Here is a 17,114-nt window from a genome sequence, read left to right as displayed (position 1 = left end):
GCGCGCTGGGCACAGCCTCAACTTTTTGCGCGGAGCGGCGCGCTGGAGCTGCAGAAGCTCCCGCCTCCTCTCGGCGGTTCCACCACAGGCGCAAACTTGGAGGCTTAGCCGCGGCGGTAGAGTTGGGAGAGGAGGCGGGAGGAAGAAGGGGCGGCGGCTGCGTGGCTCCGCGGGGCCGGGCGGCGCTGGTGGTGACAGGCGGCCGGCGGAGGAGTGCCGGTGCCGGCGGGTGTTGCTGGGGAGCTTCAGTAAGAAGGCGCTGTGTGTCTTAAAAGTTAATTACGAGGGGATTTTACGGTTCGGGAACAAAACGAGGCAGCTGTTAGCAGGCTGCAGACGTTTGAAATTAGGGCACACACCTGCCTGCAGCCTGGTTTGCAGTAGGTGTGCCTAGCTGTTGCAGCCACATAAGCTTTTCTTGATTAGCAACAGTTACAACAACTTAACGTGTGGTTTGGTAACAGGAACCAGGTTTGTTGTCATGTTGGCTGAAGTCTCTCGTGTTTTGTCGTCTCTCAGTAAATTGCAAAAATCTACGTGTTAGTTTGTGGCTGTGTTTAATTTGCCAAATGCACTTACTCATTTCTTTAATATGGAAAGAGGTTCTTTTTCCTCGTGGGGAAACAAAAAGTAACAGAACAGTAAAGGATCTGTCAGAAATACATGGTTTTTTTTCCTCAAGGAGAGACGGTTAGCAGCTTCTCTTTATGGGGTGAACAGACTTACTAATATTGGAGTAAGGCTTGTGGAGGAAGACCTTAAAGGGATCTTTCCTTGAGGTTAACTCATCTGCTATGTCCCACCTGAGGAACTGCTCCATTGAACATCCTCTGACTTGTTCCAAAGATCTAGTCCATAAATGAGCCTGTTTCATCTTGAGTTAGGCAAATTTCCTTAATAATAACAACCTTTTAAAATAAATAAATTTCCTTAATAATAACCTTTTTGCATTTGATAGCCTGGGAGAGAAACAACAGAATGGTAGATATGGTAGATAAACTTGTGACTGGAGTGGAGGCGGTGAACAGGAAGGAGTTGCTTGCTATCTTTCAGACCAAGAACTACAACAGTCAAGTGATGGTGGAAGGTGAAAGACTGAAAACAAGTAAGAGAAAGTGGATTTTTACACAATACTCAGGTCAGCTGTAGAGTGCTTTGCCCCTCTGGTCTAACTGGATGTCAGAAATTTTATATGGGTTCAAAAGCAACCAGACGAACTCATGAAAGAAATTGAAATTTTATGTGAAATAGAAAGTTGTAACCCCTGGCTTTGGAAACTGCTGAGCTGTAGGAAATGGAAACTGAAGGAATATGTGGAAAAGATGTTGCAGAGTACTTGTTCTCCTTCTGCTCTTTCTCCTCTTTCTAAGCATTTGCTTTTGGGTACTCTGAGAAAACATCGTGGGATGTGATGTGCCCATTCTTCCATGCATGTAGCTTTTCCGAGATGGTCATAGAAAGGGATGTGAGATGCTACTGTATTTGTGCACCTGTGGTTTTTGATCTTATATATATCTGATGCTGGTGGGTTTTGGTCCAGTTTTTGTGCATTTTTCTGTATGCTGCCCACCTGTAAAGGCATTTAAAGATCACTAACAACACTGGCTAATGCTTTTTGACATATGATTAATATAAATGAGCAATTCTTAAGGACTACAACTTTTTGAAAAGCAGTAATGGTGATAAGGGAAACTCAGCTATGTTTTGGATTGCTTGTGTTGGTACAAGCCTTGTGCTGGGATTACAGTGGGGATGCAGGAAAGGGAACCAGACACTGAAAACCACTTGTGTTCTGGTTCTCTAAATTTTGTGGATGATAACCTATACTGTGCATGCTATTTTCTGGCCTAATATGTGCAAATTACGCTAGTCAGTCACCAGGCTGTCTGTGATCATCTTAAAAATGCCTTGTTGGCTGAGACTAGATCTCTGAACTTCTTTAGAAGTAGTCCAGGTGAGCCTGGAAGAATTAACCAAAGGTAAAATTCAAAAAGTACAAAGGGTCAAAGCCGTATGCTATCATTAGGTATAAAGAAACCAGTGAGTGCTGATGTATAGGATTCAGGGTAGTTCAGAAAATGTTGAAACGTTGGTTGAGAACAAACAGGTAAGTCCAGAGATTGTTGATCATGCAGATCTTGTCAGCGTGGCAGCTGTTTAGCCTGGCCAGATGTTGCTGAGGGCCTCACTGGGTGTCCACAACATACAGTATGATTTCAAGAAGCTTTATGTCCATTAACAGGACAGAAACAGAGCATTTTCAGACTTCAGCAGAAAGATTTCAGGAAAGGGAGATACAGGGATTTTGGAAATGTGTTAGCTGTTACTCAGAGCTAGGACTGGAGCACTGGAGAGGTGCTGACATACCTGCTAGGCCATTAGTCTTGGTGGTTACTGCGTACATACGCAACAAAACGACTTCAGGTAGGAAGTGGGTAAGGAGTGTGGGCTGTCCTGATGTGTGCTGATGAAGTGAGTTTGGTCTCGCTAACAGATGATGCTAAGAGGACTTTAGCAGGAGCTTATGGTGTTTGCCTAGCTGTTACAGCTACAGAAAGGTGTCAGGAATCATACGGTGACTCCAGCATTTGAGGTCTCCCAGGAAATATCAATAAAGGAACTAAGAGACGCAGCAGATGAGTCACAAAAAGCTCATTTCTGGAACATAAACTGCAGGGTGCCGAATCCAGCAAGGGAGATAAGTTTTGTGTAACTCTGTCAAGTCAAGCCTCATCAGATCTCTTGCTGAAAAACTTAAAAAGGAAGAAGAATTCACCGGGATTTGCAATGTGACAAAGTGTGATGCGAAGGTCTCTCTGCTTTGAGTACAAGAGGGACAATTGTGAAGAAAGAGGAGTTTGTAAATCGCATAATACCCAGACAGGTGCATCATTAAGCAGATGATGGGGTGCATACCAGCCCGTTGGAGACCCAGACATCCTCATGCTCTGTTGTATTGTTTTAACTGTGATGTGGCTTACATGGTGCGTCAGGAAGCTAGCTGTGGGCCCAGGCAGGATTCCTTAGCGCTAATAAAACACCTTTGCCTTTTGGATTGACGTGTGCAGAGCGCAGTTGGCCTGCGTGCGTTTTTGTGGTGCAGCGTTGTTTGATGAGGGGGTGGTCTTTCTGCATGCTTGTTTTTAAGGCAAGGACAAGTTGGCACCCTAAATCTTGTGCAATAGGTACGAGGCTCTGCAAGTGGAACCGAACAATAACGAGGACGATGGTTCATCTAGGTTGGAGATGTTGCCAAGGTTAAGTCGGCCTACGCCCTGCATCAAAACCGCTTCCATAAAGAAAAAAAGATGGGTCATTGTCATAGGAGACCCTCTCCTGAGGGGAACAGAAGGCCCGATATGCAGATTGGACCCACTTCTTAGGGAAGTCTGCTGCCTCCCCGGGGCCCAGGTTATAGATGTGACGAGAAAGCTTCCTAACCTGGTACAGCCATCGGATTATTATCCATTATTGATTTTTCAGGTAGGCAGCGATGAAGTTGCAACAAGAAGTCAGGGCAATCAAGAGAGACTTCAGGGCCTTGGGACGACTGGATAAGGGTTCAGGAGCACAAGTAGTGTTCTCTTCTATCCTTCCAGTTGCAGGGAATGATGAGGGAAGAAACAGGAAGAGCCAGCTGGTCGATACCTGGTTCTGAGCCTGGTGTCACCGGCAGAATTTTGGGGTTTTTCATCATGGGTCGGTCTACGTGACACCAGGCCTGCTGGGGACAGATGGGGTGCACCTTTCTCAAAGGGGGAAAAGGATCTTTGCGCAGGAGTTAGCAGGGCTCATTGAAAGAGCTTTAAACTAGATTTGAAGGGGGAAAGGGATAAAACCAGGCTCGCTAGAGATAAGCCTGGGGGCAGCATGCCAATGTTTGAGGGACAGTGTGCTAGCGAGGGCCTTCGGTCTGCCATCTCAGTGGAGGTAGGGGATGGAGATCCACGTGGCAGCAAAGACACAAGGGTTATGGATGTGTTAGAAACCACAGAAGCGCCTGAGAACGGTCACATAGGAATTAGGGCTTCTCCCCCAATAAAGGGGGCAGGATCAATAGCCCAGCTGAAGTGCATCTACACCAATGCACGCAGCATGGGCAACAAACAGGAGGAGCTGGAAGCCATTGTGCAGCTGGAAGACTATGATATAGTTGCCATCATGGAAACATGGTGGGATGACTCGCACAACTGGAGTGCTGCAATGGATAAACTCTTCAGAAGGGATAGGCAAGGAAGGAGAGGCAGTGGGGTAGCCCTGTATGTTAGGGAATGTTTTGACTGTCTAGAGCTTGACGATGGTGATGAAAGGGTCGAGTGTTTATGGGCAAGAATCAGGGGGAAGGCCAACAAGGCAGATATCACGGTGGGAGTCTGTTATAGACCACCCAACCAGGACAAAGAGACAGATGAAATATTCTATAAGCAGCTGGGAGAAGTGTCACGATCGCTAGCCCTTGTTCTCGTGGGGGACTTCGACTTTCTGGACGTCTGCTGGAAATACAACACGGCAGAGAGGAAACAGTCGAGGAGGTTCCTGGAGTGTGTGGAAGATAACTTCCTGGCACAGCTGGTGAGTGAGCCAACTAGGGAAGGCGCCCCGCTGGACCTGTTGTTTGTGAACAGAGAAGGACTTGTGGGTGATGTGATGGTTGGAGGCCATCTTGGGCATAGCGATCACAAAATGATAAGAGTTTTCGATTCTCGGAGAAGTAAGGAGGGGGGTCAGCAGAACTGCCACCTTGGACTTCCGGAGGGCAGACTTTGGCCTGTTTAGGGGCCTTGTAGACAGAGTCCCTTGGGAGGCAGTCCTGAAGGGCAAAGGAGTCCAGGGAGGCTGGACATTCTTCAAGAAGGAAATCTTAAAGGCGCAGGAGCAGGCCGTCCCCATGTGCCGAAAGACGAGCTGGCGGGGAAGAAGACAGGCCTGGCTGAACAGAGAGCTTTGGCTGGAACTCAGGAAAAAAAAGAGAGTTTATGACCTTTGGAAGAAGGGGCAGGCAAATGAGGAGGACTACAAGGATGTTGTGAGGCTATGCAGGGAGAAAATTAGAAGGGCCAAAGCCCAACTAGAACTTAATCTGGCTACTGCTGTGAAAGACAATAAAAAATGTTTCTATAAATATATGAGCAACAAAAGGAGGGCTAAGGAGAATCTCCATCCTTTATTGGATGCGGGGGAAACAAAGTGACAAAGGATGAGGAAAAGGCTGAGGTACCTAATGCCTTCTTTGCCTCAGTCTTTAATAGTAAGACCAGTTGTCCTCAGGGTACCTGGCCCCGTCAGCTGGAAGACAGGGACGGGGAGCAGAATGAAGCCCCCATAATCCAAGGGGAAATGGTTAGCGACCTGCTACACCACTTAGACACACACAAGTCTATGGGGCCGGATGGGATCCACCCAAGGGTACTGAGGGAACTGGCGGAGGAGCTCACCAAGCCACTTTCAATCATTTATCAGAACAGTCCTGGCTAACCGTTGAGGTCACAGTTAACTGGAGGTTAGCAAATGCGACGCCCATCTACAAGAAGGGCCGGAAGGAGGATCCGGGGAACTACAGGCCTGTCAGCCTGACCTCGGTGCCGGGGAAGGTTATGGAGCAGATCATCTTGAGTGCCATCACATGGCACATACAGGACAACCAGGTGATCAGGTCCAGTCAGCATGGGTTTATGAAAGGCAGGTCCTGCTTGACTAACCTGATCTCCTTCTATGACAAGATGACCCGCTTAGTGGATGAGGGGAAAGGCTGTAGATGTTGTTTACCTGGACTTTAGTAAAGCCTTTGACACCGTTTCCCGCAGTATTCTCCTGGAGAAACTGGCTGCTCATGTCTTGGACGGGCGTACTCTTTGCTGGGTGAAAAACTGGCTGAATGGCCAGGTGAGTTGTGGTGAATGGAGTTAAATCCAGTTGGTGGCCATTCACAAGCGGTGTTCCCCATGGCTCAGTATCGGGGCCAGTTCTGTTTAATATCTTTATCAATGATCTGGACAAGGGGATTGAGCGCTCCCTCAGTAAGTTTCCAGATGACACCAAGTTGGGCGGGAGTGTTGATCTGCTTGAGGGTACTAAGGTTCTGCAGAGGGACCTGGACAGGCTGGATCGATGGGCCGAGGCCAACTGTATGAGATTCAACAAGGCTAAGTGCCAGGTTCTGCACTTGGGTCACAACAACCCCATGCAACGCTGCAGGCTTGGGCAAGAGTGGCTGGAAAGCTGCCTGTTGGAAAAGGACCTGGGGGTGGTGGTCGTCAGCTGGCTGAATATGAGCCAGCAGTGTGCCCAGGTGGCCAAGAAGGCCAATAGCATCCTGGCTTGTATCAGGAATAGTGTGGTCAGCAGGAGTAGGGAAGTGATTGTCCCTTTGTACTCGGCACTGGTGAGGCCGCACCTTGAATACTGTGTTCTGTTTTGGGTCCCTCACTACAAGAAAGACATTGAGGTGCTGGAGCATGTTCAAAGAAGAGCAACGAAGCTGGTGAAGGGTCTGGAGAAAAAGTCTTATGAGGAGTGGCTGAGGGAACTGGGGTGTTTAGCCTGGAGAAGAGGAGGCTGAGGGGAGACCTCATCGCGCTCTACAACTACCTGAAGGGAGGTTGTAGTGAGGTGGGTGTTGGTCTCTTCTGCCAAGTAACTAGCGATAGGACGAGAGGAAATGGCCTCAAGTTGGGCCAGGGGAGGTTTAGATTGGATATTAGGAAAGATTTCTTCACCGAAAGGGTTGTCAAGCACTGGAAGAGGCTGCCCAGGGAAGTGGTTGAGTCACCATCCCTGGAGGTATTTAAAAGTCTTTGTAGATGTGGCACTTAGGGACATGGTTTAGTGGTGGCCTTGGCAGTGCTAGGTTTACGGTTGAACTCGATGATCTTAGAGGTCTTTTCCAACCTAAATGATTCTATGATTCCATGATTCTAAGAGTTATCTGCGGACCTTTTCCAATTTTGCCTGTGCTGGGAGGTTTTGTCTCACAGGAAATTCCTGTAATCTCTAATTTCTATATTCCTAATTTTTTCATCAATTAATATCATTTGATAGCATTGCCCGCTGTACCCCCCAACACACTGAAAAGGGGCAAAGTTGACCCCAGTCAGCTACTGTCTTGCAACAGTGCATCTTATGCATACAGGGAATGCCAAATATCAAGCGGGGAATTCGGAGACTGTTTGTGCCGTATGAATTTTCTGTGCTGGGCCCATCGAGCTAAGGCAGGACTGCATGATCCTGTGGATCTGCAGCACCCAGACCTCTCTTTGGAGCTTATGAGTTTCAGCTATGTCTGATCCTGCCACACTGGAGAACAGAGCACAAAGAATAAGCTCCATAGTACGGAGATGTGCAATTTATAAATCCGTATGAACTGGAAGGCTGATGATGAAAAGGAGGCTGGTGTGCACAATAATCTGGTCGAAATGTGGATGGAGAGGAGGATAATGCTACATGTGCCTTAAGAGTACCACTGCTGTGCTTTCCTCGAGGGAAAATACTGTGGTATTTGTTTGTGGTACATGCAAATAGTACAATGTATAGTTCCTCAAATTTCTTTGTAACCATTACACAAGTGAAGCTTAGGTATAATAGCACAAAAATATATTTCTTGCCGTATAAGAGACATCGTATACCAATAGAGGTATTTATGTATAGGTGAAATTGCAATGCAGATTATTGTGTCTAAACAGAGTTTCAAAAAGTATCACCAGGACTGTGGGGGTGATACCAGTAGCCCAAATTTCTGGCCTTGGCTTGGTGGTGGAGCTATTTTATCTGTGGAGTGAGCAAGGCCTCCGAGACCTGAAGTCAATGGACGTGCGAGGCTGGAATTGAGCCCTCATGCCGGCGTTGTGGCTGACTCGGGCTCGTAGGTAGCAAGCTTGGACTGAATGCATGTTGCTGGGGATTTCGGCTCCCACGAGTGGAGAGGGGGCTGTCGGCTTTTGCTCTGGTTTGCTCCATCTGGAGGTGGCCCTGCGGGAGCTATCACGGATCCAACTGAGCTTTCTGGCTTGGGCCCCTGTGTCACCTCGCTTCTGCCAGTGCGTCTCAGGGTGGACGCAGCTTTGAATGTCGACGTGCTCCTTGTTTCCTGGCTTGCGAAAATACTGTGCGAGTCTTGAACTCGGTAAGGCTTTTGACAGTGACTCGTCACATCTGGGCGCTTTCCTCCCTCTCCCCAAGTCCTCTTCACCCTGCTGTAGAAGGAAATTAGGTTGCTTTGATGTGATCTGTTCTTTATATGGTGTTTTTTTCCCCATCTTCTTGGTGCTTAGAAATGCTATGCAAGTAAACAAAAATATATGCTTATTATACAGATAATGGCTTCCACGGCTTATCACACAAAGCTTCTACACTCACTATTTTTCAGCTAACGTTTTACACTTTTCTTTCTTAATCTTTGCAGGCAATAATGTTTTCCCTGCTACTTCTGTACATCCGACTTCATACGCGCTTGAAACACCGATAAAGCTGAACGCTGCAGCCACTGGCAGGATGGAGCAGACACCTGGATTTTGTTTAACTACCGAGCTGGCTGTGCTTGTGTCGATCTTCTGGGACAGAGCGTCCTAAAGAACTCTGCAAGGGAAAGAGACCAAAGCAAAGTCCAGGAGGTGGGTCTGCAGTTCTCCTTGAAATGATGTTGCTGATTTGACAAGCTGTAACTTTGGTGGTGAAGACTTTGACTTGGGAGGAATTGACTCGAAGGGAGTGATTTACAGCTCACAGACGAGAGTCTGCAAGCAGCTTGGTGGAGAGAGGAAGGAATATTTCCAGCTGTTAATTGGAGCTTTTCTGTAGCATGGTGCAGTTTGTCCTGCCTCCCTGTCTAACAGGAAACTTCCACCCTCTTTTACGGTGATACTGCTTGCCAATGTACACAAGTTCTAGCCCTTTGGGCCTGACACTTATGTTATGCGGTAGTTTGGAGGTAAAGGTTAACCCTCACTCCACTGCAATAGTATTATTATTTTAAACTCTCATATGAGTCGAAGAGAAACTGTTAAACTCTAGATTGCCCCAAATTAGAAGGTAGACTCTATTTACCTGGGTTGTTTGCTTTTTTTTAATATTATTTTTTTTAAAATTTATTTATTTTTATCTTGACTCCTGCCTTTATGGTGCATTAAGTCCTTGGCAAACATGGATACTCCCATCTCTTAGAGAATTTAAATACTCAACATATAAGCAATCAAGCTTGAGAATTTCCATGGCTGACTATCCCTGGGCTTTCTAAACACTTCCTTGCTTTAACAGGGCTGCAAATCCTCTGGCTGGCAGGACAGAATAGTTTGGGACATACCAAGGGATTTGCTGAGAGATTTTTCTTTTCAGGCATCCACCAGAGCAGCTTCCAGCAAAAGTTATTGTAAAACAGTTGTATTGGGTCTGGCTGGGATGAAGTTAATTTTCCCCATAGCAGCCCTCATAGTGCTGTGCCAGCAGGCTGGGGGTGGGCAAGAGCTTGGGAGGGGACATAGCCAGGACAGCTGACCCAAACTGACCAAAGGGATATTCCGTACCATATGACATCATGCTCAGCAATAAAAGCTAAGAGAAAGGGCGGGGGGCGGGGCATTCGTTATTACGACATTTGTCTTCTGGGGCAATCACTATGCGTACTGAAGTCCTACTTCCCAGGAAGTGACTGGACAGCACTTGCTGATGGGAAGTAGAGAATAAATCTTTTTGTTTTCCTTTGCTTCTGCACACGGCCTTTGCTTTTTCTTTATTAAACTGCCTTTATCTCGACCCATGAGTTCTTTTCCATCTTATTTCCCCCCCCGCCTCCTGCTGAGGAGGGGGAGTGATAGAGTGGCTTGATGGGCACCTGGTGGCCAGCCAAGGTCAACCCACCACAGCAGTTCAGATTAGCTGGGGATGCAGAAGAGCCAGGTTCACTTCTCTCTTGTGCTGCTGTCTTCTTGCATGACCCTGCAGAAGTCGCTTGCCTCTTTTCCTGGCTGGAGAGCAGAGACACAGATTTTCCTTACCTTGATATATCTCTGGGACATGGACATGTAGGAAATAATGTTAGATAGTCTACTGTAATTATGGTGATCACCGATGTATTGGAGATAACTAGCAAAGAGCATTCAGCCTTTTCTAAAGAACATATAAAGGGTTGGGACTGAGTGGCAGACAGACAAGCAAAACAACTTACTGTCAGCACAGCAGGTTCTGTAAGGAAATGCAAATCTATGTATCCCATGCAATAAAGAGTCCTCATATTTAGCACTGGGATAACAAAATCATTGTGAGATGGGGTAAAGTCATGTGTGATATCCATAATTGCTAAATCTTTGCTGAATCTGTGTTTCCCATGTATCTGGTGAGAAGCTGTCTTTCCTCTTCCAGAAGCACAAAACAGGCTGTGGTAAACTGTAGATTTTTGTTGTTGTTCCTTGGGGCACCATGTTGTTTTAAGTCTTCAGGGTCTTAAAATTGGCAGGCTTATCATTTAATTAGGCTTGGGTCTAAAAGTAACAGTGTATTTTTCCACATCTTGAACCTCGCAATTAGAGGTCCATAAAGCAGCACATAAGTAATTGTAGTTACTTAGCTCTTTGGTTGTCCATCATTTAGAGGAAATTGAAGTATTACATCAGGCAGGCCAAAACAAGGGGGTGAGTTGCATGCAACGAGGCTGGTAGTGGGTGCCACAATCTGTTACAGGGGCATAGGCTGAGGCTCCAGTGCGGGCAAAGTGGGTGGAAAACCAGACAAACTTGATAGAATCAACTGATCTAGATTTAATGCCAATAAAAAGTACTCCTACAGAAGCTCCACGATCCCTATCAATAGATAAATTTGGGATGAAAATAACCAGCTAGCAGCAGTAAATACTAGCACATGAATAAATTAACTTTCCCAGCTAGCAGCATTGAATAATCAAGTAGAGTTAAAAGTTTAACTCAGCCAGTTTACTTAAAAAAAAAAAAAAAAAAAAAACTTTAGCAAAGCACATCACTACTTTTCTCCTTCCCCAGCTTCCCAGGAACATCATCTCCTCTACCTTCCCCAGAGACCCACCAAGTGCCTTGATTTGTATAGAGTAGAGGGAAAACCAGAAGGAACTAACTGTGTCTTTCTGCAAAGCTGGTAATGCAAACAACTCAACCAAGTTTGCATTGCTGTGGGAGCAGTCGTGTATTAAGCAAACAGAGATCTTTTATCAGGGAGAGAAGAGAGGAGAACTTTTCCCAAAGTGTTTTTGCCTGGAGGAGAGGGAATTGTTCCCATGTTCCTGCTATTATATGGTAATGGTGTTGGTTGCACTGAAATACACTGTAATCTGGTTTCCAAGGAAAGGTGTAGACACTGTTTTTGCCTCAGATGCCTTTGAGGGATAGGGGAGTAGCAAGTCAGAGAAAGCACCTGTTTTGCTGCTCTGTTTGATATTTTTTTTTTTAATGCTACCTACATGAAAGCACTTACCCTCATTGATCCCTCTCTCCATTCTCCTCTTTCATCATTTCCCAACCTCTGTTCTGCTGCTCTTACTTTTCTCAGCACCTGTTCCTTTCTTTCTTTCTTTTTTTTTTCTTTTTTTTTTTTCTTTTTTTTTAACCTAAGTGATGAACAAGGAGCCTGGTTCATGCTGTGCGTCTGCATGGGAGAAGGAACAACACAGTGGGGTAGGAGCACTCCTGCTCCCCTGCATCCGCTCTCTCCGTTTCCTCTCCTTCCACAGACTTGCATTCAGACTTGACCCTTTCACTTAACTCTTGCTCTGTGGCAAGTGCAAAATCAGGTTGCCCCATGACAGTATTCGTAGTGAGTACTATGTATTTCAGATCCACCGAGGAGAGAGTACTGCCTACTTACAGCCTGAATTTTCCAAGAATCCCTATTCTGGTAGCAGCCAACATGTCTTGCCACTCCACACTCTAGGTTCATTCCCAAGCTGACGTGACAACAGATAAAGAGATGGTTCCCACCAGCTGGCCATCTGGCATGACACCAAAAATTGTTTGTGGCATCTGTAGCCAACTGTAGAGAGTCACAGACCTCTCTGATGGGTAATGCTAAAGTAGAAAAGTACTAGTATAAATTAGATAGGGGTACACGTTAAAGGGAGATGATGGCTTTTGTTTTTCTGTTTCTCCATGTAGTTGGTGGTTGAGCTTGGACTTTTGCTTACCTACTGAACAGGTCCTTCAGGAAGGACTGGCAGAGGGTGGAGCAGGAGGGCCAGTGGATATTGGCTGATACATATCTTGTGTTCCTCAGGAAAGTTGCGATGCATTGCTTGTTGCAGGCAGACATGTTACAAGCTTCCTCAGATAGCCCCTGCCTGCATGTCCTGCTGCTGACCCCGTTGTTTTCAGTGCTGTGCCTGGAGCTCCTTCTCCTCTCCGTGGGGCCAGCCTGCTTTGAGCAGAGATCCCTGCAGCCTCCCTGGACAAAAGACAACCTCCGAAGCAGGATTTTCATCCTTTTGCCTGCAGGGAGGCTTCTGGTGTGTCTCGGCCTCACCAGGATCTGGGCTTCCTGTGATGGATCTGAGTGGTTCATGACAGCTCCTCCCTGTGGGCAGCATCCAGGGAGCTTGTGGGCTCTGTAGATCCACCTGGCAGCTTCTACCTTTAATCACTGAAGCGCTTGTGTTTAGTGGAGCACAAACTATAATAGAAAAGAGACGACGAGGAAAGGGAACAAAGTGCTGGGGAATTGCAAAATTCCTTGTAGTCTCAAACAAAGTGGTCGACGAGCTGTTAATAAATCAGTGCGATCCGTATAAAGACAAACTGGGAACACCTCCACAGTGCATAGGAAAGGTTGGAAGAAGACCACAGATTTTGATGAGGCCAATGATGCGTTTGCCCTTTTTAGACTGGTTAAAGCAAACTCCTAATTGGGTACTTTTTAGTTACAAATGGTATCTATCAAAAGTAGCTTGTCTGAACCTTCACTGTTTTTCATGGTTGTGTTTGCCCCGCAGGATTTTTTGCTAGATGGGGAGAAGGAGAAGAGTTGATGTTAAAATGTAAATACTCACAGGTCTTTGATTTTTAAGTTAAAGGAAAATTACCTTGAATAACGTGTCTGTTACTTTCAAGGAACAGCTTTTTGGAAACTGCTTTATTCCCAAGAAGGCTGTTTCCAATAGCCATACATGAGTTGTCTGCCAAATAGAAAGAGAGGCTTCAAGAGGGGCTGGGGCTGCTTCTTCAGTGCAGGGGGGTGGGGGGTCCGCTACCTTTTTTGCAGCAAGAGAGGCAGTCAGTTTTCATGTTTTCTGATTTGTACTGCTGATATAGGGATGCAAGAGGCAGTTGACTCTGCGGATTGCAGGTAAGAGCTGCCATGCAGAACGAGAGGAAGGTGAGAGTCGGTAATTTGTTCCTGCTCAGGGTGAAGGGAGCTGCAAACTCCTCCGTACAAGAATGACATTGGCATTGCTGAGTTGCACAGTGTCACGAATGGGTGGTTTTAAGGCCGCGTAAAGAATCACTGGCAAAGGTATTGGCAAAGGGTGATTTTAATAGAAATTTATGGAAACGTGACTTAACAGAATTTGATGGCAAGGTTCACTCTATTACTTATTACATGGATTAAGTATACACAGGGGAAAATCGTATCAGAACTGTGTTGGAGTGATTTGTACAGAGATTGAGGATAAAAGGGTAGGGGGGATCCTCCTGTTGAGTCACGAGGTTTAGAGAAGATCCGACTGGACCCAATCCTAGTCTCAGACTTGGGCAACGGTTTGTGTCTAATACAAAAGGGGATAGGAAGGCCCTCCCGTTGGGTCACGAGGTTCAGAGTAGACCCCCTTGCTTTCTAGACTCCTCAGAGAGGAGCCTAGGTGCGGCTGGATCTACCCTTAGTCTCAGACCTGGGCAACGGTTTATGACTAAAGGGTTAAGGGTTTTAGCAGCAACTTAGAGTCTTACAACACTCAAACATTAATCAATTTGGCAGCTATACAAAGAATTAGTCAAGTTACTACAAATACTACAAAGACTAAAACAACTTAACTACAGATTATACTTGTTAGTAACTGTACAGATAAGCGCGTAAAAAGATCTAGCTCAATCAATATATGCATATGAATATGGTACCAAAGCTAAATGAAAGGCCTAGGATTAGCTAATTTATAAAGGTATACCTGTTAAAAATTCCCCTCAAGTCCTGTGAAATACTCACGTCAAATGCTTTGGCATTTTCCAACGGGCAAAGAGTTGAGCCCCGAGGAGTGTTTCAGCCCAAGTCTGAAGAGACGTAAGTGTCCCTGCAAATGTCCTGCAAGAAGGAAGATTCTGATCCTGTGTGTTATGGGGTGGCTGATTGTACTGCTGAAACTCCTCCATGTCGAATGACACTTTTTTCCACCTAAGGGCATTTATTTGGTTGAGCACTTCTTGAGCACTACTTCTTATGTTAGAAACAGGTATTCCTATCTTAGAAATTACTTCCAGTATGAAATTAATTGTTCATCTATATATGAACAAGATCCCCGTGAAATTGGCAAGAGTTTAGAGATAAGAAGAAAAGAGATAATTGATTTAGATGATGAAGATGTCATAGCAATGACAAGTGATTGCCACATGTATCATTCCCTTAGGAAATACTACCTAAAACCTGTTTCTCCAGAGGAAGAGAATTTTCCAATAGCCTATTCCTTGGTTGTTCACAAAGATGCAGTAATGGTAGAAAGGCTCATACATTCTCTGTACAGTCATCAAAATATTTACTGCATCCATTATGACCAAAAAGCAGCAGAAAGTTTCAAATCTGCTATGAACAATCTAGCTAAATGTTTCCCCAATATTTTCATTGCGTCAAAATTGGAGACGGTGAACTACGCACATATTTCAAGGCTGCAAGCAGATTTCAATTGTTTGTCTGATTTGATGGTCTCTTCAGTTCCCTGGAAGTATGTTATTAATTTGTGTGGCCAAGATTTCCCTTTGAGGTCGAATTTCCAGTTGGTCACTGAACTGAAGAAACTTGGTGGAGGAAACATGCTGGAAACTGTAAAGCCAAGCAGTAGCAAAAGAGAACAATTTACTTATCACTATGAACTTATGAAAGTGCCTTATGAATACATGCAGATGCCTGTAAAAACCAACATTTCCAAGAATATGCCACCTCATAATATTGAGGTATTTGTAGGCAGTGCCTATTTTGTTTTAAGTCGAGCATTTATTCGATATACTCTTGAAAGCTTTCTTGCAAAAGATTTTTTTGAATGGTCAAGGGATACGTACTCTCCGGATGAATATTTCTGGGCCACTCTTGTATGTGTTCCTGGGGTCCCTGGGGAAATTTCAAGGTCAGCCCAGGATAGAACAGACCTACAAAGCAAAACTCATTTGGTGAAATGGAATTATCTTGAAGACCATTTGTATCCTCTGTGCACTGGTACCCACCTTTGCAGTGTCTGCATCTATGGGGCTGCAGAATTAAGATGGCTTATGAATTATGGGCACTGGTTCACCAATAAGTTTGACTCCAAAGTAGACCCTGTCCTGGTAAAATGCTTGGCAGAAAAACTGGCAGAACAACAGAAAGAGTGGGTTTATTTGTCCTCTGATAAATATTTTCTGCATATATATTCTATGAATGCCTCACTATAGCAGTACTGTCTTCCCTGCTGTCAGTACTGTGTACTGTTACAGCACAGGGCCTACAGTTCCTCTGCCTTGATCTGCTGCAGGATGTTAGCAAGCGAAATGTTTGTTCTGCATAAAGTTCAGGGCCCTGGAGAGCTAGGTGCCTGGACATTTATTTATGAAAAGTCATGCCTCTGTGATTAACTGTTTTGTAACTTGCTACAATAATCCTGTAATTGTTCTTCAAGGTGATTCTGAAAGGGTAAGGTTTGCTTTTGGAGGCTCTGGTGCTGTCTGTCCCAATGAAATATTTCAGAAACGTGTTTTACATCAAGTGTGTTTGCGTCTTTCTAAGAAACTCCAACATGTCTGTCTGCCTGCCCCCTTTTCCTTCACTTTTGTTTTTCTTAAAGATGTGAAACAAAGACCTCTATATCTGCTACCTCAGGAAAACTGGAAGTGCCCAGCTCACGGACAAAACCAAGAGAACAGCATGATACCAAATGAGCTGTGTGGCCTCACCTGAAGTCCCAAACTCCCCATCTGTGGGAGCTAACAAAGATCTTTCCAATGCAAATATGACTGGATGATATAAGGGAAGGAAGATCCTTAGATACTGCGTTACACGTAGCATTGTTCTCTTCTCCCAGCTCATCTGTGCATTGTTTTTATTTCTGTAAAGTGTGTGTTCAGGCACTGTGCCATGTCTATGAAATTGGTGGTGGTTGATTGAAACAGAATTATGTGCTGTTATTCTTTGAAAGCAGTATATGGGTGCGTCCCAAGGGCAGTCTCTGCAGCCCCTTAGGGTAGATATCCATGCCAAAAGAGGTCGGTCTTCATTTCTATCTCTGCCCATAGAAATCCTCCTGTGAAATCCCAGTCCTCTTGAGACAATATTTCTACACACAGTAAATAACAAGTGCTATTTCTAATTAGTGTTCAGCAGTGTGGTGCTACGTTGACATGCAAAACGTGAAGTCGAGCAGTAATCATAAGAATAGCCATATTGCAAAAATTAAGACCCAGTGTAGAAGTGGCTTTCTGTGCAAGTCTCGTGGCCTCGCGCCGCCACGATCCCAGGCTGATGGGTGCCTGAGCAAGCCCTGATTCAGCTGTAGAGCAACTGTACTCCAACAGCCTCTGCTGCCCATAGCCCTGCCAGGCTTCCAGGTAGCGAAGTGGTCGGGGAGCCTCCTCGCAGTTGGGCTCCCCACGCTACAGCGTGAGGGAGGTGTTTGTTAGTGATGGGGTCCCTGCAGAAACTCTCGCAACTTGAAAATGCCCCTTGGCATTTTTGGGGTTTCTCTGGAACATTGCTGTGCCACAAGTTTGGTTTTGGTGGTTCCAGTGGACCCTGGGGTCTAGCTTGCTCTGTGCTGCTGTCCTGTTTCTACCCATCTGGCTTTTATTAAGGGGCCTCCTCCCCTGACTTCGGGATATCTGGTTTTATCGATTCACAAATTGCTGCAATAATGACCATGTCCCATACCTACAAGAAAGCTTTGTTTCTTATTTGAGTTGAAACAACCAAGTCATTTTTTGGTCTCAGTTTTTGTT

The 17,114-nt window shown here is 45.5% G+C and overlaps 1 protein-coding gene across 1 annotated transcript; it reads left to right on the top strand.

Annotated features, from left to right (window-relative positions):
* Positions 1–987: 987 nt before the first annotated feature.
* Positions 988–16,061, top strand: LOC142074979 (beta-1,3-galactosyl-O-glycosyl-glycoprotein beta-1,6-N-acetylglucosaminyltransferase 4-like). The gene is given in 3 exon segments (XM_075135978.1): positions 988–1,105; positions 14,179–15,514; positions 15,968–16,061. Coding segments are annotated over 3 exon segments (1,548 nt in total).
* The last annotated feature ends 1,053 nt before the right edge of the window (positions 16,062–17,114 follow it).

The sequence above is a fragment of the Calonectris borealis genome, chromosome W (genome assembly GCF_964195595.1).
Source record: "Calonectris borealis chromosome W, bCalBor7.hap1.2, whole genome shotgun sequence".
NCBI classification, from domain to species: Eukaryota; Metazoa; Chordata; class Aves; order Procellariiformes; family Procellariidae; genus Calonectris; species Calonectris borealis.
This window is presented reverse-complemented; position numbering and strand designations above follow the sequence as displayed.